The sequence below is a fragment of the Lonchura striata genome, chromosome 4 (genome assembly GCF_050655825.1).
Source record: "Lonchura striata isolate lonStrDom1 chromosome 4, ASM5065582v1, whole genome shotgun sequence".
NCBI lineage: Eukaryota > Metazoa > Chordata > Aves > Passeriformes > Estrildidae > Lonchura > Lonchura striata.
This window is the reverse complement of record NC_140706.1, coordinates 51,215,175-51,237,500: the sequence shown is the minus strand read 5'-3', so window position 1 is coordinate 51,237,500 and position 22,326 is coordinate 51,215,175. Positions and strand designations below refer to the sequence as shown.

The following is a 22,326-nucleotide window of genomic DNA, read 5'->3' as shown; positions in this document are numbered from 1 at the left end:
TCTTTTACAAAAGAGGTAGAGTCTGTTTTCCTGATTATGTACTGCCTGGAAATGCAGTTGAAGAGAATGCAAACAATTGTGCTTCCTCCTTATATTATTACTGGAGTGTTGGGATCCAAATACTTCTTGGCATCCTTTATCCCTAAATCTCCTTTTGATCAATTAAAAAAAAAAAAAAGAATTCTGCAGCTTATGTGAAGTGGATAGAAACAAAATATTAGCAGCCATCAAAATGTTTTTAACTTTCAAAGTTATAAATCTATTCATGTATTGACATGTGCAAATGCAAAGAAGTTTAACCAAAATGTTCCATTAAAAAGAAAATAGCCAAACCCCTATTCTTTGTGCTATTTACACATGAAAACAGAAGTGAATATTTGCCTGTCCCTCTTGGATTCACTTACATCCTGCATGCATTTTAGACATTTCAGGTAACCCTGCAGTTTTTACACAATATCTCAGAAGTTTATTCCAGCTCTTTTCTAGGGGTGCTCCCAGACAGGGAGACTCAATTAATGGATTTTCTAGGAGGAAATAAAGAGACTCTGATGTACTGCAGGTCTCCACTGTCCGCCAGTGCAGACACAATTTCATAACCACCAGAGCCTGAATGGTCACTACTCACAACATAAGCCACAAAATAGAACACATCCTATGACTTACAAAATTACTTTAAAAAATACATAAAGGAGAACTGCCTTGTACCTGTTTCCTGCACTTAGAAGGCAGCAACATCCAACCCTCAGTTTCATGGCACCTAATAAAAGTGCAAGAGCTGAGCCAGAGACCAGTTATGTATTTTGGGATGTGTCTCTTTATGGACTGATTTTGTAGTGCTCTGAAGCAGAGAGCTTCAAACTGGGAAGAAAAGCCACTTACATTCTGGGCACAGGCAAAGTCTTCATGTGCCTATCTAATGACCCTCCAGCAACTCCAGAGCACCCACCATCTCGAGCCAATTCTGCTCTTTTCAAATACAACTGGTACCTGACACAGGGGTGAAGAGAGGACACTTCTCTTGAGTAATTGCACCAAGACCATGAGGGACCTCCAGCTGTGCAGATTTGAACCATGCAGTATTGCAGCACAGCTGCTTCCTATGAAACCCAGCACAGCTTTGCCCTGAGTGCACCACCTATGGGGCACAGGGGTAGTGGCACAAATTAATCCCCTCACCTTTACAGCTAAAACAGTGTTGGAAATGCTCTGGGAAGACTTGTCCATCTGCTGAGGAAAAAAAGAGGCTTTTATGAAGGGAGTGAGAAACAGAAAAGCTATGTAGGGGCCCCATTAGAGTCAATGAACCACACGTATATGGGCAAGCAGGCTGGAGTTAACCACATGGCAGGACTGGTCCTCAGAGGCACTGGCAGAGCTGGACCAGTGGCTTAGCACAACAGGGATTCTCCACGTGGGCGTTAGGAGCCTCACTCCTAATTTGGTCTGTATCCTGCTGACTGCCAGTGAGGATAAGTGGCAAAGCTGAGCTGGGCCAGCAGCACTTAAGCTGGACACAAATCAGACTGTGGTGCAAAAATCCAGCACCCAGTTCCTACATTCTCCATAGCTTTTCCATGGAAACAAACCCCACCATCAGCCATTTTCATACCACAAATTACTTCCATGTTTTCTGTGAGCCCACCAGAGGGGAATTCCTGCGTCTGCTCATTCCCCAGTCCTGCCTCCAGATCCTCTGGTTTCCATCTAAAATAGAGATAATTATACTTGCCTCTCTCCAGTATGTTTTTCCTACTGCAAATAAAAATGCACAACATTCACTCAAAGGCTTCTGAGCTTTCACTATGCAAAGGCTCCCTTTCTCAAGGGGTATGAACCAAAAAGGCATTCATTAATTTAAGTGGCATAAAAAGAAAATATGTTTAAGAAAGTAGTGGAACAATGCACTGAAAAATTATCCCAATTCTTATTATATATTATATATTATACTTTTTAGGTTAGCTTTTTAATCTACCAAGCCAAATCCATAGATACCCAATGTTCTACCAAGCCAAATCCATAGATACCCCCAATTCTTTGTATTTCTTCCTCTGCTAGCTTAATACACTGGGTCAAGTGTGACTAGTGTTTATTTTAACTTTGCAAAATTGATCCTAGCTTCATATTTGTGAGACAGATTGGTCCGTTTTGGTACATTTCCAGAATAAATCCTGCCTGTTCTTTTAAAGTGAAACAGACTTTTGACATACCATCGTTGTGACTGTGGAAGGCATTTCTGGCACACATAGTGAGTGATTGACTTCTCTGCATGTTTTCATAGGGATAAATATGTGGTACCATTGGGCAGGAAAACAAAGTGTTCCCCCAAAAAAATTTCTGCTAAGCATATTTCAGAGAGAATGGGTTAGCATAGATATATCATGCTCTCTTTTCTGTGCTAAGAGGTATTTAATTCCACAAAATCCACTCACTCCCACATAATTTAAACCACCAAAATGGAACATTCTACTTTCCCTTTTCTGCTCATGTAAAAGGAACAGGCAATCTTGCCAAGGTTAACTCTACAATCTTGTTAGGCTTCTATAGATTTCATTAATGCCTCATAAAAGAGAATCAATAAAACTCCTTGCACGTCAATATAAAAATGACCTTTCGATTTACTCTTTAAGATACAAGAAAAGAGAATCTTAATCAATAGACATTGTCAAAACTTCTCTGATAAGAGCTCCTGCAACAGGGAGTTTAGATTAAAAGTTCTTCAGAGAAGTTATGTTTCTGGTCTGAACTCCTTCCTAAGGATCCGTTTTTGATTCTATTGGGAAACTTTGTAAGGACTACTCATTTTAGGCTACACACAACCTTGCAAGGCTGAATATTAGAAGTGCGGGATTACTCACACACTGAAGCACAGATCCTTTTAGAAGTGTCATCACAATTGAAAGGTTAATAGGACTGCTTATAAGGGAAAGGATTTATACAGAACTGTACCTTTAATCCCTTTCTTGCTTCAAATTTTCCTTTGACACGTTTCCTTGTGCATGAAAGTCCACAATGCTTAAACTGACTTTTTCAGTTCATTTATGTAATTTACAGCTTAGCATACCCAGCAACCACACCAAAATGACATTTTCCTAAAGCATCCCAGCATAGCTCTGTCCTGGCACCAGTGCTGGCACTTAAAACAAAGGGCCTGATCAATGGTCTTTTCACTGATACTTTCCATCTATTTTTGCTCCAAATTTCTCACTAAGACAGCTTCTGGGATCCCACTTTACATTGCCTTTGGGTTTTACAGTGTCCTCTCAGATTCAAACATAATAATGACCCACTGATATATTTTTAATGGCTAGATGGATAAATTAATAAAATTGTTCTAAGTCCCCCTTCCCACTTCTGCAAGTTTTATCAGGTGGATAAGGAACAGTCTCACATTAAAAACAAACAAACAAACAAGCAATCCAAATCAAACAACAACATCAAGAGATAACCTGGTGGCAACAGTAAATATTTTTCTTCCTTTAATGTATCTCTGTTGCTTAATGTACCTCCTAGCCACAATATAATAGATAGTTCATATAAATGATGACACATTAATTTAAAAAACTACCAAATCTTAAGTTCATGTGACTTTCCTTTTGGTTTTTAACAAGTTTTTCCTCCCTGCCTGCCTTAGCTCATCCTGAATAGTCTTCCAGAGTGAACTGAGGATCCTGAGGTCATTCCTGAAGCAGGGAAGCCCAAAGCCTCTTATGTCAGAGCCACATTCAGTCCACTCTATTGTGAACAGCTAGTGGTGTGGGATGACTATGGAGCCACTCACAGTCATTAGGCCAGACCAGCTCTCTTTGTGTGCTGGTGTCCTAATGAAATGGAGCAGCAGCTCCTTTATCACTACCGTCCCCTCGCTGACCCAAGTACCCATGCACAGCACACCTGACCTTTAAACAGGCTGCCTGCACGTGTTTGTGTCTGTCTCATGGTTTTGAAGTGGCTGGTGAATGCATACTCCTCTGCTCCCGCCTTTCTCCAGCCTCAAATCCCACAGGTTTGTTTCCATCCCAAATTTTCATGCAAGAGAAAAGAATGTTTCGTGTATTCCTTGTATTCTGGGGGGAAGAGGATGCTTGAACTTCTTTATACAGTGCAGTATTTGTCTTACCACCCAGGAAAATGATAAAGCCTGCAGTGAATTCAAAACTCTTAACTCTACAAAGAAATGTATGTTTTCCACTGTTACTAATATTTGAAATCATGAATCCTAGCAATTTCATTTTTTCCTGTTTTAATTTTCCTTTGCCTTCTTTGATAGAAGACAATGAGGACAATCAAGTTTTATTGCCACAATGAGGAAGATGGTCTTGATGGTACACAGAAAAATTAACCTCAGGTTTTGTTCAGAAGTAGGGTTCTGTTCTGAGAACAAAAAACTGCAGAGAGTTGGAACAATGTGAACATACAGCCTTTTCATTTTAATTACTAAGTCTTTGAATGGGCTTTGCATCACTGGGATAATGGGCAATTACAAAAATTTCCAGACTTTTTTTTTTAAATAAAACGGTTCAAACAATTTGTAGTCATAAACCAGGATTTTAACCAATAATTGCCCTTCTAGATGCCTATCTTTTATTTAGGGTCTCATAAGTGGGACAAGATCTCGTAAAGATACAAACATTTTCCTCCTCATTTTAGTGGTAAATAATCTCTTTGTTAACATTGGAACTGCTCTCTGATGTACTTTGCAGCATCTGCTCTCTTTTCTCCCCAGTTCTTTTAAAAGCATTCTTAGAGTCATGGAAATTTTTTCCATCCAAACAGACCAGATAGAAATCTCTCCTCCAGGAAAGAGTCTTACAGAAACCCTGACTGTTAACAGCCCTCAGCTGGAGCAGAACCAAGGCACTGAACTCGGGACACTCTGCTGGTTTACACAAACTGAGAGGTTCAGCTGCAAGCATATTTTGTGAAGGCCAGCTCTTCTAGTTCACCATTCTGAGCATAATCAAAAGTTTCAAGACCTAGAGCCTGTAGGCTGAAATTTATTGGGAACAGATGGGGCTAAGTGGCACACACAATTTACCTGTGTACCTAAATAACAATATATATTTATAAGCATAAAAAAAGCAGCTGGTCTCCATTTCCTCACTAATGAAAACATCCTTGGCCTTCCTGACCTCCAGACCTACTACTTCGTCTTCACACACTCAAGTCATATCTGTTGGCCTGAGACATGAAAACCTGGTGTTGCACAAATTTTCATTAATAATTTTGTCTCTGTCTTTGTTTCAGGTGGGATATAATTAGTTTTCTTCCTAGTAGCAGGTATGGCACTTCATTTTGGATTTAGGATGAGACTAATGGTGGCAACACAGTGATGTTTCAGGTGTTTATACTGAGCAGTGTTTATTGAGTCAAGGACTTTCCAGCTTCTCACCCCACACTGCCAGCAAGGCGGCTGGGGGTGCATAAGAAGTTAGGAGGGGACACAGCCAGGCCAGCTGACCCCAAAAGGTTCATTCCATAGCATATCCTGATATGATGAGTATAAAAGTGAGGGGGAAAACCAGACAGAGGCTGCTGCACAGGAACTGGCTGAACATCACTTAGCAGGTGAACAATTGCACTGTGCATCCCTTATTTTGTATATTCTAATTCTTTTATTGCTGTTAAAAATATTACTGTTATTTTCTCTTCCTTTTCTATCCTATTAAGCCATCTTTATCTCAAACCATGAATTTTACTTCCCCCCCTCCCAGTTCTCTTCTCCCATCCCACAGTGCAGGGATGGAGCGAGCCAGTGGCTGTGTGCTGTTTGCTACCTGCTGGGTTAAGCAACAACAGGCTCCTACAGGAAGGCTCATGCTGTCAATTAAATTATGGCAGCAGCTGAAATCTAAAGGTCACATCATCTAATCTGAAACAACACAGCATTTGATAAACAGCACCAGTCAGAACTAACTTTTGAAGGTCGGACTATTGCAAGGTAAAGCGCTGTACTCTGGCAGGTGAGCGCATCTTTCCAAATGATATTTCATGGGCTGAAAGACACTTCCTTAGCAAGACACTTGCATGAAGCTTTAAGCTGGATTTGTGGAAAGGAAACACATAGGCTTACATCAGCTATTTCAGTCCAGAAATTCCTTGTGGTTACTTAATTATATATACTTAGTAACTTCCCAATGACAATGTCTGGATGGGGCCTGTGCATACACACAACAAAGCAATTTAATACTGTTCACACACTACAGTGTTCTCAAGCAACGACTCAGACTTCAGTGCAAGTCTCATACTACAGAAAGTTAAGAATTGGGACTTCAGCTTTCCAAAATTAAAGTACTGCATTCAGGAACCCCTGATCTGTCTAGAGAGTGACTTGCTAAATACTTTGCAACACCTTTGCAGATCATATCCAGGAATCCCTAGGTGCCTGTAGGATGACGATAGGGACACCTAATGCTGATCACAAATATCAGCCTGTGGTTTTAGAAAGATAAAAAATATGTTGATGTATCTTAAAATACTGACCATCTAAAAGCAAGGCCGAGGAGCTCCCTTTATACAAACAGGCTTTATGTATTCCCTCAAGAAGGCAGGGAGAAAAAATAAGAGCTGCTGACACATATCCCAATGCCATTTTCTACCTCATAACAATTATTAGTTGTGGTTTTATTTTGGGTGTTGGGATCCTAAGATTGAGAGGTTCATAGCTTGTAGGGTGCCTGAGGTGCCTGGCACAGTTTTGGAGTCTAATTATTTTTTTCAGAGAGTGAAACAGACGAAACATTTGAAAATATATGTCAATTTTTGAAGGGGAATCCAACTGCAGAACAAGGATAAAGTAATTCCCAAAGTGGATAATTTTCAAATTTTCCTTTCTAAATAGTACTTTAGTTACTTGATTTCTTATTTTATTTTAGAAGTTTAAGAAAATTTCCAAGTAAACAAAAATCGCAAAATGTTGTCTTTTGCACAACTACTTTTTAAGTTCTTCTCTTGGTGCACAGTAAAATGACTTGAGGGATAATTATAAGCCTTTTCCTGAACCTTCGAGGCACTTTTCTGAACTGGACAATTCACACACACAGTTTGAGCTCTCAAAGAGGATTTAGTAGCCTCATGGAAGCCCAAATATTCTGCAGGAGCCAGATAATCAGTCATATCTTCTTCCTTTTATTAAATACCAGTTCAAAGCCTCCCCAGAAAGAGGAGGCCCAGTGTATAACACAGTGTCATAGGTCCCCCAGCAGTCCACTACAAGCCTGGTTTCTGGTCACCTTTGGTTTCCCAGCCCTTTGGCCACCTGAACTAACAGCATAACCAGCTGCCTCCTAGTGCGTTATGCATGTCTTTCAGGATTAGTGTACAACACACAAACATCCAGACAGATAAAAATAGTAAAACTTTGAGAAAGACAAAGAGTATTGGCACTTCAATGCCTTTTCCAATGAAAAATATTCATAGTTGTATTGAAGCAATTGTCCTATGCCAATGTGAATGGTGTCATCTTGTTAGCTCCAGCATAATTTAATTACATAATTTTCCCAGCTCATGAATGTTTCTATATTTACTTTTTTAAATAATAAAATACAATAATGATTTTTTAAAAATAACTTTCAGGCAAAATAGTGCAAGAGATTAGGAAGGAACATATGGTAAAAGTAATTTTTGACATACGTTTTATCCTTAAAACACAAAAGTGGATTCACTATTAAAATCAAAGCACTCTAAGTATATTATGAAATATTTACAGCTGTTATTACTGCCTGATTTATGTGTGCCAGAGACCAGATTATTCAGGCTGGTTTCACAAGCAATATGTCAGTAAACAGGATTTTGTTTGGTAATTATATTAAACATGTCCATATAAGCTTTGAATTAATTATAAACTGTATTTTACTGTACTTGATAAAAGCACTAAGCAGCAAGAACTAACGATGGCAAAAAGGTCTCCTCTCATTTTCAATAAAGCTTTCCATGTGAAAATCTGTCAACATGAAAAAGTTGCTGCTTGTAATTAAAACCAGGCTTTAGTTCAGTAATATGTTTACATGCTATGTTCCAGAAGGGGGAAAAACACAATTGAATTACTCTCCTTAAACTCTGTGGCTCGCAAAGACACGATCTGCTCTGGGCACACTACTGATGTCAGCTCCTCCAGCAAGGAAGACACACACAATCAGTCTTGGCCCTGCGACACGCTGGAGAGTTTTGCACTACCAGCACAGCATGGTGAGAGTGCAAGGGAGATACATCCATAGAATATTTGCAGCGAGCTTGTCTGCCCACGTCAGGCATTTCAGCTGTGCTCCTGTCCCTGCCCGCACTAGGCTTGCTAATGGACAGCTAATGGCACAGCAGAGGCATCAGGGGTTACAGAAGTCCTTCTCCAGACTTGGGAGCTGCCAGTGAGTGACTAATTACCCCCTGCTCCAGCTCCCACATTAACTAAGCCTCCCCTTGCCTCTCTCCACAATGGCTTTAGAGCACAAGGTCTATTCCAACGCAGACTTCAAAGCGATTTCTCTGAACTAGACCCACTGCCAAACAAGGTGTTACTGTGCTTCTCCGAGTGCCAGGACCACAGCACCGGGACATCAGCCTGCTGGTTGCTTCTGAAGATGAACAGTAAGTGCCTCAGCTGTAACACTTCTCAATACCAAGCACACACACTGTTTTTTCAACACAATTTTCAACCCTTTTTTTGATACACAGAGATGGGTGAATGTTATTTGCTGTGCCACTGGTTAACTAGAATTTCGACCACAGGATAGAAACGCTATCTTGACACATTTAAAGGTTTTCACAGTGCTGTAATGAGACATATTTCCTAAATAGCCAGGAAACAACCTCCTTCCATGGCAACCCAGTGTTCCACATGAGAATGCCTCTTACAGACTTCAGTATAAACTTATCAAACAAGGTTATATTATATTTAATGATAAAAAACCAAGCCGATAAGGAGCTCTGTGTTTATCCTGTATTACAGAAGCCTGTACACTACATTTGTTAATCTAGCTTTAATTCAGAAACCTGACACTCCCTGCTTTTCTTGTATCCATTTTTGTTTTTCATTAATGCAACCAGATGGTGACTTCAGTTTGATTACAATTCTGCCTACTTTAATGTGAACTCTTCATCTTACTACTATCAGATGACATTTGCTTTTCTTAATGTACATAGTTTTAGGAAAAGTACAGAAGTGCTATTGCTCTGTTACATGAAAAATTCCAATATACATTTAGCTGACATAGCATCAGCTGGTGTTTAAACTTGGCTTAGCTAATGGACTTTTAATGTCAGTGGGGTTGTGTGCAGTTACTGGCTATTAGCAGGAATGGGCCCTTTCTATAAAAATCACTTTTCCTCAAGTGTGTTGTTTGAACATTCCTTCCCCTGATTTAGTGACTGTCACCAAATACAAAACAAATGCAAGGATGCAGGAATCTACTGTTATCTTTAAAACCAGCTTAATCTCAGCCTGGTCTCCACAAATGAAATATGTTCTGCATTGGTACCATTGAATACAAAACTTCAAAGACAAAAGACCAAATTTTCTTTGCCTTGCTGCAGTGAGTAAATCCAAACAATCCAGTGAAAATAATAGACAGAAAGTAAATTTGATCACAATACTGTTTTCCATTGATTTTCCTAAACAAAAAAAGGCAATGAAACCAAGTACTAGTAAAATAAGGTGATCAGTAAAACAAAGCAGATTAATATCCACACAAAGTTGTTTTGCCACTTAAATTCATTTTCTTTGCAAATGTTCCTCATAAATGCAAATCTAAAACTTTATTCTTGAGACCACAAAATTATAGAAATGTTTATAAAGTAATTAAATTAGGCATTTTATTTTTTTTTTTAAGATTCGGAAGGTTTTATCTAATAGGTATATTTACTACAAGGAATTAATATATAACTTTGGGAAGGTGGAAGGAAGGAAAAGATTCATACAGAAATACTTCAGGACAAGCACAGGACAAAAGTCAGCAGCTGGGCAGTTTTGCCTTCTCAATTTCTCATGAAAGGCATATGGCACTTCTCATGCTACTGCCTGCACCAGGATAACAACTGCTTTTTTTACCAGCTACCAGGCTGCACTTCTAACCTAAAACTTCGAAGCCCATGCTTTAAATGGCAGAGGTCTTTAGTTCAAAAGTGATTACCAAGGAAGGAAATTGCCACACATTTTTGTGTAATAAATATTTACATGGATATCTGTCTAGTTAGTGACATTTGGCTGTCAGTGTTCTTATCTAAAATATCCTAACAAAAAGCCAAACAAAAAGAAAGGTCTACCTGAAAGAATCTTGCCAACTTGGTTTCAAGTGAGACACCATGTTAACCTCTCTACAAGAAAGAGTCACATTGCTACATGGAAGGAAATGAAAAGCCTCCAAATGATTCAAATTATTCAGTTTAAAAAAAAAAACAAACAAACAAACAAAAAAAAACAAAACAAAAAAAAACTACACACACACACAAAAAAAAAAAACAACCAACAAAAAAAAAACAGAAAAAAAGAAAAAAGAAAAAAAGAAACAGTGTCAGAAAAAAACTTGCCACCAAGTAAGATGAGATCAAGGTCTGTTCATCCTAGAGTCTCAGTCTACTGTGTCAACACATTTTTAATACAGAAGCAGATCAGCTTCTGGCATGTGCTGGCTCTGAAATTAATGGAGCTGCATTTGGTGGTGGTCATAACCTGGCCTTGTACCAAATAAATCTATCTTTGGTATAAACATTAGACATCTAAAAAATAACAAAAAGAAACCGATAGTGAAACTGACAGGTCCCAGTATTGACCTTTCTAGCTACAAACTTTCTACTTACTTAAGAAGTAAGAAATTAGGAACTTCCTCTTTGCAACAGTACAGCTATTTTGCATGATGAAGAAAAGGAAAACCTGCAGTCCTATTCTTGCCAGCAGAGATCTGCTGCATAAGAAGGTTGATGCATTTTCATTTGAGCAAGAAACCAAAAAAGTTACCCTCACCTTCAAAAACTGGTGAGGAAGCAGAAAGGAAGCCCCTCAAGCTAGGTGTGGAATGTCTGCATGAAAAGAATTTGTAATGGGGATGATGGTTTGTTAAAAAATAGTGCAGCTTTGGGGCTAAACACCTTTGAGCAAGGAATACAAGTATTTCATGAGACAATTCAGCAAGATTTTCTGTGAAGAGCACTTCAGAATGGCAGTCTTCCCCATGTAATTAAAGATCCCTTCCTTAACCAGACAGAGTTCTAGTTTCCAAAATGATTCCTCATTTTCAGATTAAGTGGCCAAGCTTAACAGAGAAAACTTTATCTCTTTCTAGTTGAAAGCACCAGAGAGTTTTATCCTATGAATAGAAGACCATGCAGCAGAGATTTCTCTATAGTCTCATCTGAGTGCAGACATGAAATCTCAGTCTGGACATCTCACTGTTTGCCTGTTAGCCCCAGCTACTCGCTGTTAGTCACAGACACTCAGCTTTTGTATGTATAGAGCTGCAGAGCACCCCAACAGGCACAAAACTGTGGGAAAAGGGAAAGGTAAGAGGGATACATCTGTGCTGACTCCATGAGCAACTGGTAAAACTAATGAAAGAGAAAATCATTCAGACTAAGGCAGTGTGCACATCTGTACTTGGAATTACCCCTGATAAGTGCCTGACTTCAGTCATTGTAGGTATATCCAGTGCCCATGAGAATCAGTCTGTTCTCTTGCTGTTCTGTCCCACTTCTTGATTGCAGTATGACTGAACTGTAATTAACCTCATTCAGTGAGACTGTATTATTAATTTCACTCACTATGTAAACTTTCCAGTATAAACACATATGCTGGGAGTGCATAAGACAAGCGATGTATTTAAACAATAGATACACCATATCATAAAAGTGCAGCAATTCATATTCCAGCCATTATTTTAGCAAAATGATGGCTAGAATGTAGCTCTCCAATAAGCTCTGAATTACTAATAATCCTGTGGTGATCCCTTTTCACTGTCTCATGTGAAATGCACTAAAATCAAGCAAAGAAACACCTGGGGAACAACTATCAGTTCAAACAAGTTTCCAAGACCGTTGCAACAAAGTCAAATTCTTCTGAAAGATCATTCAAGGCTTACTTGCACATTTCCTTGTATCTAGCTGATGAAATTCAAGATTTCTTAAACAATTGCATCCAGCACTCAGGGGACCAAGAAGAACGCAAGCTTTCCTTTTTCTCAAAGGATACACCGCTAATCCACTGAGATTAACATTTCAACCTCTCACTCAATATAAGACTAAGAAATAAAGCTACTTTGCTTCTTGAAAATAACTAAAAAGGGATTGGCAAAATCTACCTAACAAGAAAACACTCAGCTGTTGCCAGGCCAGTGAAATCTATCTGAGCTCCTTAGCATTATTGTTGAAAATGTTCCTGCAACAAGAAAAAAAAAGATACAGATTTAATTGCCTAGGAAACCTCACAGCTTTTATAACTCATAAGGCAACAGGGTCCTCTGGAGCATAAGTCATTCATTCAGATGAATGAAGTACAGTTGAATAATATAGTCCTGAATTGCAGATTAAACCCAAATGAAACAAAACAGCCCAGGACAGTGGTCTTTATTCCATTTAGAACAGTGCTGCAGCCATGCCCTGGATCTGCTCTTCCTCCTACCAAATTTGAGATAACACTGTGGCTGGCACTGGGCAAAGTAAATCCTTCCAAACTGCCTGCACCAATAAGTCAGAGCTTTTAGGAAGCATCCCCATTCCTGAGCAACAGGATATACTTTTGCCTATTCCTGTGTTCTGGTTCTGGCCAGCACATGGTTAATTTTTGCAGTAGCCAGGAGGGGGCATGGCTAGGACCCAGAGATTATACTGTGCCAACTCACTTCATTTTCCAGGGATGAGGTGAAAGGCTCACTTCCAAGTCTGGGTGGTGTGGCAGAGGGAGATGAGGCATTGCTGTGGTCAGGGAGTTTCCATGTGAATCATGCGCCTCTTTCGCTCATCTTCTGTCGTGAGTATTGTTGCTGTACATTTTCTTATCTAACTGCTCTTCCCAGAAAATTGTTCTTAGCTCAACCCATGATCTTTACATTTTGTGCCTCCAATTCACCATCCTGCCTCAGGGGAGGGGGGAACAGAGGAGGGAGAGAGTGAGGATCACATGGTTTCGAGGGGCCCAGTAGACGATACTAAACTGAAGAGTACCATTCCTAACCCACACCATCCTTTTATACATATTTCTAGATTACAGCAGATATAAAGAAACCATCAGTGAAACTCAAGAAATTTGGCATTGAGAAGGTACCTGAGAGTCTTCTCAATGTAGCATTCCCTCTGTAGCATCCCTTTTTTCTTCAAACAAAAAGAATGGACTGCAGCACCAGAGCTACTCGGAAAGCTTGAGTTCATATTTTGTTTTCCCTTACACATTTGCTCTGCACACTTAGGCAATTCCCCCTAGACCTCTCCACCAAACAGTGATAAATACAACAAGCTTCCAAATCCAGCAAAACAGAGATTGAATAACTAAGGCAATGTTACAAATAAGAACTTCCTATTATGTCCAGCAACACGAGCACATAGCTTTGCTAAAGACACAACTGCAGATACTCCCCACAGGAGGTATCACCAACTGAGACAAGCATGCACAGCTTTTTGGGTGCCTCTCCTGTCTTGCCTGTGTAGGACTCACAAGAGAGGAAAATGAGAATTTGAGGAGGTGCTGAGGCATTGCAGCATCACATGCTGACAGGGGAGGTGTCCCTGCCTTGAAGGGACTGTTGGGCTGCCGTGCAAGCTGGAGCAGCACTGCTTGTATTCAGGGAGCAGCAAAGGTACCTAAATTCAGCATTGCCTGACACTCCCTGGTAGAAATAAGGGCATGTCTGGCAACACTGAGAATCTGAGTCTCCATCTCAATCTGCATCACAGTAAAGTCAGTGTGATTTACCAAAAAAAAAAAAAAAAAAAAAAAAGAGAAAAAGAAAACAAACAAACAAACAAAAAACCACCAAAAAACAAACCCCACCAAAAAAAACCCACACCCAAACCAAAGCAGTAAGATCTAGAGAGCACTGTAAATATATGCCTTAACCAGTGCTAACCAGGACTGTAAATGAAGTCTAACAGTGCGATTTTTCACTAGGCTGGTTGAAATACGTGGAAAAATGTAAATGGAAATAAAAAACGTTGCTTCCAGAAGGCTTCACAACTTTTTAACTTAATTTTCACTGAACACCTAACCCATTTTCAGAGAGCATAAATACAAATAGCTTCACAGTAGGGTAAATATTAAGGGCTTTATTGACTTTGTCTCTAAAATAGCTGAGTCTTTTCTGGTTTTGATTAAGATTTCTTCCCTTTTTTCCAACCTCCCCTGAGCAAATAAGCAAAAAGGAATCTTTTTTTTTTCCTTTGTTTCCCCTTAGATTTTCCATGTTGATAAAAAGGGTATTTCTAAGTGAGACTGTTTTTGCATGAAGCTCGTTCTTCCCAGTCCAAACTTTTAGATAATGTGCCAGGCTATAAAGGGACTCCCCAAATCCTGGCCTTTGATGACTTGGGAGGAAATCCCATATTTCCTGCTTAACATCCAAGTGATTTGGGATGGAGTCAGAAAAGCAAACAGGAAGTTGTTCTAGTGATGACTACCTAGGGAGAACGCTATATACAAGCATTTCTGAGGTTATTGAGAGCTGGGAAAACCTCTGGCAGCTCCTGCCCACTGCTCCCACTCACTGCACCTCACTTGTGTGTGTTGTTTGAACAAGCAGAGCCAGCCTTGAGGAAAACAACTGGAACATAGCTACAGTTTGGGGCTTTTATTTAGTTCCTCCAGCTAGTGTGCACACAGTTTTATGCTACACCCTCACACCAGAAAGATAAATCTAAATAAAATAGCCACACTGGATCTTCTGCAAAATATTTAACAAAACCTATCACTAACCCAACAACAATACTCAATAAATCATCTCTCCACCACAGCAGTGGAATTGGGGCTGGAGTACCTACAGATGACCCCATTAATTGAAACACAGGGGAATGAAATATGCTCAAAATCAAGGGGAATTTTGTTGTTCCTATTCTGTGTAAAGTTCCTTATCACCATTCCCTTTTTAGCATAATTTCAAATGCTTGCTTGCAAATGATGCAAATTAAGAGTTTCTTGGAATACAGTTTGCCTCCTAGAAGGCTTAATAACATTTCCTTCAGATTGTCTCTTGGGTAATGATAAAAGATCCAGGGGTGCCTGTTCCTGAGACTGGACTGTACTGAGCACACACAATAAATCACTTAAACCACCACTGTTCCCTCAGTCCTTGGAAGCAGCCGGCACTGTGCACTGCATTATCCTGACGCTGTGCTGATGGAGGCTATGGCCAACTGGAAAACCACAGCTCGTCTCTCGCTCCTCTCCTCTGACTGACTCGCACTTGAGAAGCTGTTTTGTACCTGGGAGCCGAATGAGCAGCCGAGCCGGCTAATGCGAATGACAGACGCTGTAATTACTGCTTCACTGGCACCGCTGCCAAGATCGCTGCCTGCTAGACTTGAATACCTCCACTGGGTGGCTAACGAGATTTGCACTTCACAAACCAGCACAGCCCTCTCCCCACCCTAAAGGGAGGAAAGACAATGCCATTTTTTTCCTAAAGGGACGTATAGACAGTTATGTGAAATGTAGTGCATAGGCAGAGCATCCATGATTATACTTTAGTTTCAAAGATAGCCTCCAGCAACATGTTGTCAATGACAAACCAACAGTCTGAGACTCGTATGGACCCAATTCTCTTGGACTAAATCACAGCAAACTGTTCACTAGTCCAAGCAATGCAAATTTACCCAGGAGCTCCCTTTTGCACCAGCAATTCAAACATATTTTTTGATGCACTGCAAAAGTAATTTTTTTGCCTTTTTGTAGAAAAAGTATCCAGAACAGATTCCTCGAAAGCCCAGTGAAGTAAAATCCAGAAAGAACCAGAAATCAAGAAATATAGGCATACACTATAAAACAGGTTACTAAAAACAGGCTTGTTTTGCTGATCGCATGACATAAACGTAGTTTTGCTTTTTGAAGTATAACTCTCCTCTGTACTCTATTATGCACAAAATTCTAGACATATACGGTAGAGAAATAGTCAGTTGTTGTCCTGGGCTTCTCTTATTTTCCATAGGAACTGATTTGCTTTGTATCCTATTCAGCTGAACTGGGTGGGCCTTGAAACACCTCTCTTCTACTTGCACAAAAGTCAAGATATTTACCTGGAAATGTCTAATAAGTATAGCCCACATTTTCTCTTTTCCTGCTGCACAGACCAGCTATGGAACTGATTTGCCTGGCCTCGGCACAGAGTTTTATTCCTGTTTTCAGATGTACTGTATTTGGAAAATTAAATTAGGAAAATCTTTTTAATTTGGTTAAGGCTGTTTCCTGTTTCTGAATTTGGATGTCATACACAAAGCTAGTCCCAAAATATAGTGAATAACTGGGGTTTATGACCACTACCAAAGAAAAATAAAGTTGTGTGGTGGATGATCCATGTAAAGTGATTAAGTGCAAACATGCACAACAACTGTGGAAATGTTTAGATGCACTCTTGCATTCTTACTGTACAGAGGAATAAACAACACTGACAGTAATGCTGAAGAGCCATCAGGAGGAGCCTGTATGTGATCTATATATTTTTTCCATAACTCTTGCACAACCAGCTGCTAGAGTCTGGAGCCAGAGGAAGATGAGCTCAGATTCTGACTCCCATGTTTCCAGGGAGGAATCTCTCCTCTGTGTACAGATTCATCCACTTAATTTTAACGCTGCTTAAACTCCGTCTCTGTCACCAAAGGAAACACCGTGGCTGCTTTGCTTTCAGCAAATAGTACTGCAGTACTAAAATGCTACTCAGAACAAGTACAGGCTACTACATCCAGCTCAAACTTGTCAGCATCATTGAAATGTACCACAGTGTATCACTTCAAAGCAGCTTAGTGTTCCAAAGTATTCATTCACAACAAAATACTACTTGGCTCTTGCTTTATTAATACAAATATTACACCTGCATGATCAAGTACAAGCAGTCTACCGATGCATCAAGATAATTAAGTCCTTTCCCCGCCTTTTTTCAACAAGATGTGTTTAGGTATTTAATTAGGAAATGCATCCCCAAAAGGTTAGTACATGCACATGTTATAGTTCACTTTTTCTGCACTAAGCATTTTCAAACTGCTGCTGTTGCTAATACAGACTATGCTGGGGCAAGACAAATATCTGCACATATGGCTCTTTTACAGTTTTCTTTTTAAATTATCACTTTGATTTAATTAGTTTGAGGGGTTAAGCATGAAAAATGCACTCTTTTATTGTAAAGGAATAAATGAAACACAACCTCATTAATACATAGTCCATTTAGCTTTTCTACCATCCTTTACACCATCGTTATAAACCCCAAAAGCTGTCTGAACCATGCCTGTGACTACGGATAGATAACCTGACCCTCCTTTTCATCCCAGCTACACAACAAAAAGGTGGGAGCCACAGGATAAGTGGATAACAGTTTGGGAGGCAGGAAGTGTGGAGGCTGTAGGGGAGCACAGCAGCTGAAACCCGGTCTCTGCTGACTGAAGAGCCAAAGGAAAAGTTGCTGTTACGGAGATGGCACCAAAATGCCCAGCAGGGGCACAGTTTGGGGCATTTCAATTCTCATTCTGATGTAGCTTATCATAGAGGTATAGTAAATGCAGTGAATGCCAGGTCACAGTTGATTCTGGCTTGATAATCACTCTGGCCCCATTCACACCGCTTTGAGAATTAAGGGCTGTCTCTACCATTGCAACCATTTCCTGTTCTTCCCTGATAACAGCGGAAAAATACGCAGACAGCTTCAGATAAGAAGATAAGAAATACTCATAAAACAAAAAGTGTATTTAGGTCTGCTGAGAAGCTTGCAGGAGGACGCCGAGATGCAGCGATAATGAACGTGCCAAGGAGTGAGGGGGGGGTCAGTCTGCCAACCCCTCAGTTAATAAATTCATCTCCTACCAGAAAATGGAAAGGAAGCTATGGAAGCACAAGTCCCAGCAATGCTCATGGCTTTCTCAGCCTGCTTCAAAAGCTAAATATAGCTGGGGAATTGAGATGAAACATGTATGTTTTTGAAACATATATATATAGAATAGAGGGAAAACTTTGCCCAGCGCTATATGATGAGGAAACTTCCTGAAGAGGGCATAGTTAAACTGTTGATTCATTGCCTCACTGAAGCACTGTGTATACACACACAAAGATCCCCACTGCACGCACCAATGAGAAAAATCTCTCTCCTTCGGGAAAAATGCCAAAACCAGGTCTGCACCCAAATTCTCTGCCTCGTCCTAGCAATAAAAATAAAAGTGGAAAAAAAAAGTCCAGGACAAAGAGCTATAACCCAAACAATTTCCCTGGATTTTTCCCTCTGTTGTGGAAGTTTATCATACACTGGGGAGTGTTGCTGGAGAGTTCTCCATCCCTCTCTGGGTAGGTGAGCACACCTGTGTCCTGTGGCAGGTCCCACTGCCCTTTGCAGTGTAGGAACAGGGCCCTGGCTCCTCTGCCCTCGTGGCATTTCTGTCACACAGTGTTGTGTCACAGAGGCTAAGTGTAGAAAGGAGGAACCATCTGGGAGTGTGAGGTATGAGCCCTGTGGCACTGAGAGGAGTGCTCTGGAACAGCCGAATGCAGGGGGTCCTCTCTTCCCTGCTCAGGCCATCTGTCATGTGAAACTCCTGTGTCTTGCCAGCAGAGCCAGCAGGCTCCTTTCCACTCCAGGTTCAACTGTCTGAAGGGAGCTTTCTTCTCCAACACCCTCTGACATGATATATCTATATTGACACAGACTGATATATACCCCCTGACATGTAAGTCCACACACATATGGTACTACAAAAACCTCTAAATACAAAATATCAAACCTGTCTTATCTTGAACATGAAACCAACCAGTGAAAGGAAACCAATATGGAAGACATAGATGAAACATGCCACGATGGTAAAGGATTTTTTTACTCTTATTCTCTGCTACCTCCTTTTCATGGCCAGAGTTCTGATCTTCCTGTGAAATAAATGAGCAAAGGAACATGACTCTGAGGAGATGGAGTAAGTATCATCAGGAAATGGATTAGCACTGTTACACGTACAGACATGGTGATCAGTGCACCCAGCCCACCAGCAGCAAACCTCCAGCTCCATGCCTGGGAGAACCCACAGAAAGCCTGCCAGGGGCACCAGGAATCAGGACAACCATCACTGGTGTCCCGTCAAAAAGGCCATAGAGGAGTGCACTTTGTAATGGCTGGGTGAGAGCACAGGGTCAGATCTGTGCAGTTTTCACAAATGCCTCTCCCCTGACATGATGTGGGGAAAATTAAGTATTCAAAAAATATTGCATTATAACTTCAAATCAAAAGTCTGGTGCATGTTATTACTTCACAGCTACATACATGTGGAAAATAAACAAACTAAGAAGCATCTAAAATTCCTTTCTCTTGTTAACCTTATAACTGAGATTTCCAACTGCTTTAACCAACCCGCACATCTTTGCTATGTGCAGCTCTGCCCACATGCAGCAGCAAGATCTCTTTTTCTCTCCTGTGTTCCACAAAAGCAACACATTTCCACATTAGGTCTAACTCCTGGAAAGAAAGACGAGAAGCACCGAAAAGTTTGTCCAGCATCAGCTCACAAGAGAAAAAGCCTCCTGCTGTGGCTGTCAGCTAGGTGGGTGCCACACTGAGCCAGGGCTCTTTGTGACGTTCTCAAACACCCCTAAACACGCAATGAGGAGCAATATATTGCCACTTAGAAAGGGGAATTTACACAAGGGCTACCGGGAAGGCAGATCGAGATGTACTCCAGAATCCCGGACAAGGGAGAGGAAACAAAATCTCAAAACATAAACACAGAAAGAGGGTAACTCCCTTCGGGTGTATCATGTTTTAGGCAGGAAGAAGAAGGGCGTTGGGGGGCCTTGGGGGGTTCAAGACTGACCGTCGATTGTAGAGCTCCAGGGTACGGCTTTGCCGCTGTGGAGGGACACCAGCCCCGCACCTGCCTTTCCCACGCACCTTGCCGGCCCTCCGGGGCGCACCGGCGGGCTCTCCCGCCCCGGGGAGAGGGGCTCCTTCAGCCCGAACTTCCCCTCCGCTCCCCGTGCCTCATTTGAGGACGGAGTGCACGCAGACGCTTGTCCCGGCCAGGCTCTACCTATAGACCCAGCAGGTACGACCGGACCCTCCAGACCCCCGCGAGGGTCGTGCATGCGGGCGACTACACTGTTTGCACACACAAACACAGTAGAAAAGATAATCGCGGCATAAATTCGCATTTCCAACCCGCACGCGGAGGATGCCCCAATCCCTCTCTATCCATCCATCCATCGCCTTACCTTGCGCCGCGGAGCCGGGGCGGCTGGCCCCCAGGACGGCCAGGGCGGGGAGCACCACCGTCTGCAGCAGGTATCCCAGTCCCAGCCCGCAGCGGGCTGCTGTCCCCTCCAGCCCCTTCCCCATGGCCGGGGCAGCGGGGCAGTGTCGCGGAGCCGCGGAGCTTTCCTGTGCCGCCGGTGCCGGCCCCGTCCCACCTCCGGGCGCGGAGCGGCGCGGAGCCCCCGCCAGGCGCTCAGGCTGCGCGGAGGGCGGCGGGGCGAGGGGCTGCGCTCGGACCGGGCGGGCACAGGCGCTGCATGGCCCCGCGGAGGGGCGCGGAGCCGGCGGAGCGCTGCTTTCTTCCCGCGGGCGGCTCGGCGCGGCTGCCTCCACCCCGGGGGTGGGCGGGGGCCGGAGCCGGGGCCGGGGCTGGGGCTGGGGAGAGGGGGCTGCGCCGGCCGCCTGCGATAGAATGCGAGCAGGAGCGAGGAGCGGACCCAGAGGGAAGGGGGCGGGGGAGGCTGGGAGCCACCCGCCGCAGAACCGGCCCCCTTTCGCCTCCTCCGCCCGCGCCCCCTGCGCGCACAGCCGCGGGCACGGGCGCACGCAGATGTTGGTGCGCACACGCTCCGCACACGCTCGCATCCCCGCCCCGGCGCACCTGGGCACGGCAGCCGGCAGCAGGCGCCGGAGCCAGGGCTGCGCCGGCCGGACCCCACCACACCCGCGGCTCTCGCATTCCCAGACTGTCCCCGTGCGCCTGATAATCCCGCACACAGCTTCAAGACTGGGCGATCAGGAACACCTTTAGGGAGCCAAATGCATGATCGGAGAGCCCCATGCCGGACGGAGGGTACTAGTCTGCTCCCGCAAGCAGCAGAGCAGGGGTCGCACCAGGAGAGCTGTTGGAGAACCCACCACCCCTGGGGAGCATCTCCCCATCTGCCCTCCAGGGCTTCTCTCCTAAGCTGGGGTCACTCCCTTCCAGCCCTCATCCTTCCAGCCTTCTTGCACCCGCAAAAAGCTGCCTCTGGCCCACCAAATCCCACTGAGAAGGATAGCAATGCCCACATCTCAGGTTCACTGCTCAACCAGAGCTTGGTCAGGTTTTACTGCTGCCTTCTATATGTTTTTTTTGTTTGTTTGTTTGTTTTGGTTTTTTTTTTTTTTTTTTGGTTGGTTGGTTGTTTTTTTTTGTTTGTTTTTTTTTCTCTGGCTGGTTTGGTCGATTGGCTTTTGGTTTTGGTAGGTTTTATATTTGGTTTTGGGTTTTCTTTTCTAAGTTGTCCTTCCTTTTGCAGAGCCAAGGCGGGCTGTCATGAGCAGACCTAGCACCTCACACACCACCTGTGCCAATGCCAGGAGCTGTAGCCCCGGAACTGTCCCCACACCACGGTACTCCAGAGAGCTTTGCCTTCTCCAGCCCAGAAGTTCCCCCAAGCCAGGCTGCGTGCGAGGCAAGGAGCACTCCTCTCCTGGGAGGCGTGGCTGGGATTTTCCCAGTCCCTCTGGCTTTGCCTTCCCCTCCCTGTCCCTTCCACACAGGAAAACAAGTTACCCGCCTTGCTAATGCTGCAGGAGGGTTTCCTGGGGCCGCTGGAACTATGTGCCCCCAGGGACGCCCTGTCCCACCTGCCCCCTGGGTTTAATGTCCTTCCCAGGGAATGACCCAGACTGTTCCTATCTCAGGATGTGGTGGAGCAGCAGTGTTTTCTCCTCGACAACAGCTGACATAAAGCCGCAATAAGACAGAAAAGCAAAGTCCTCATTTTTGGGGGATTTGTTTTGGTTTGGTTTGGTTTTTTGTTTCATTTTGGGTTTTTGCAGTTTGTTTGTTTGTTTTGGGGTTTGGTTTTTTGTTTGGGTTTTGTTTGGTTTTGGTTTATTTGTTTGTGTTTTTTGGTTTTTTTTGGTTTTTTTTTTGGTTGGTTGGTTTTTTTGGGTTTTTTTGTTTGTTTGTTTGTTTTTTTGTTTTTTTGGTTTTTTTTGTACA

The 22,326-nt window shown here is 42.6% G+C and overlaps 1 protein-coding gene across 2 annotated transcripts in view; it reads right to left on the bottom strand.

Annotated features, from left to right (window-relative positions):
• UNC5C (unc-5 netrin receptor C) overlaps positions 1-20,777 on the bottom strand; it is a 249,630-nt gene extending 228,853 nt beyond the window's left edge. The window contains exon 1 of one of the 2 annotated variants that reach the window (XM_021550331.3): positions 20,354-20,777. In XM_021550331.3, coding sequence (XP_021406006.1) covers positions 20,354-20,477 — 124 coding nt within the window. In that variant the 5' untranslated portion in view covers positions 20,478-20,777. The remainder of the gene's footprint in view (positions 1-20,353) is intronic. The other variant, XM_021550332.3, reaches the window with a different exon arrangement.
• Positions 20,778-22,326: the final 1,549 nt, after the last annotated feature.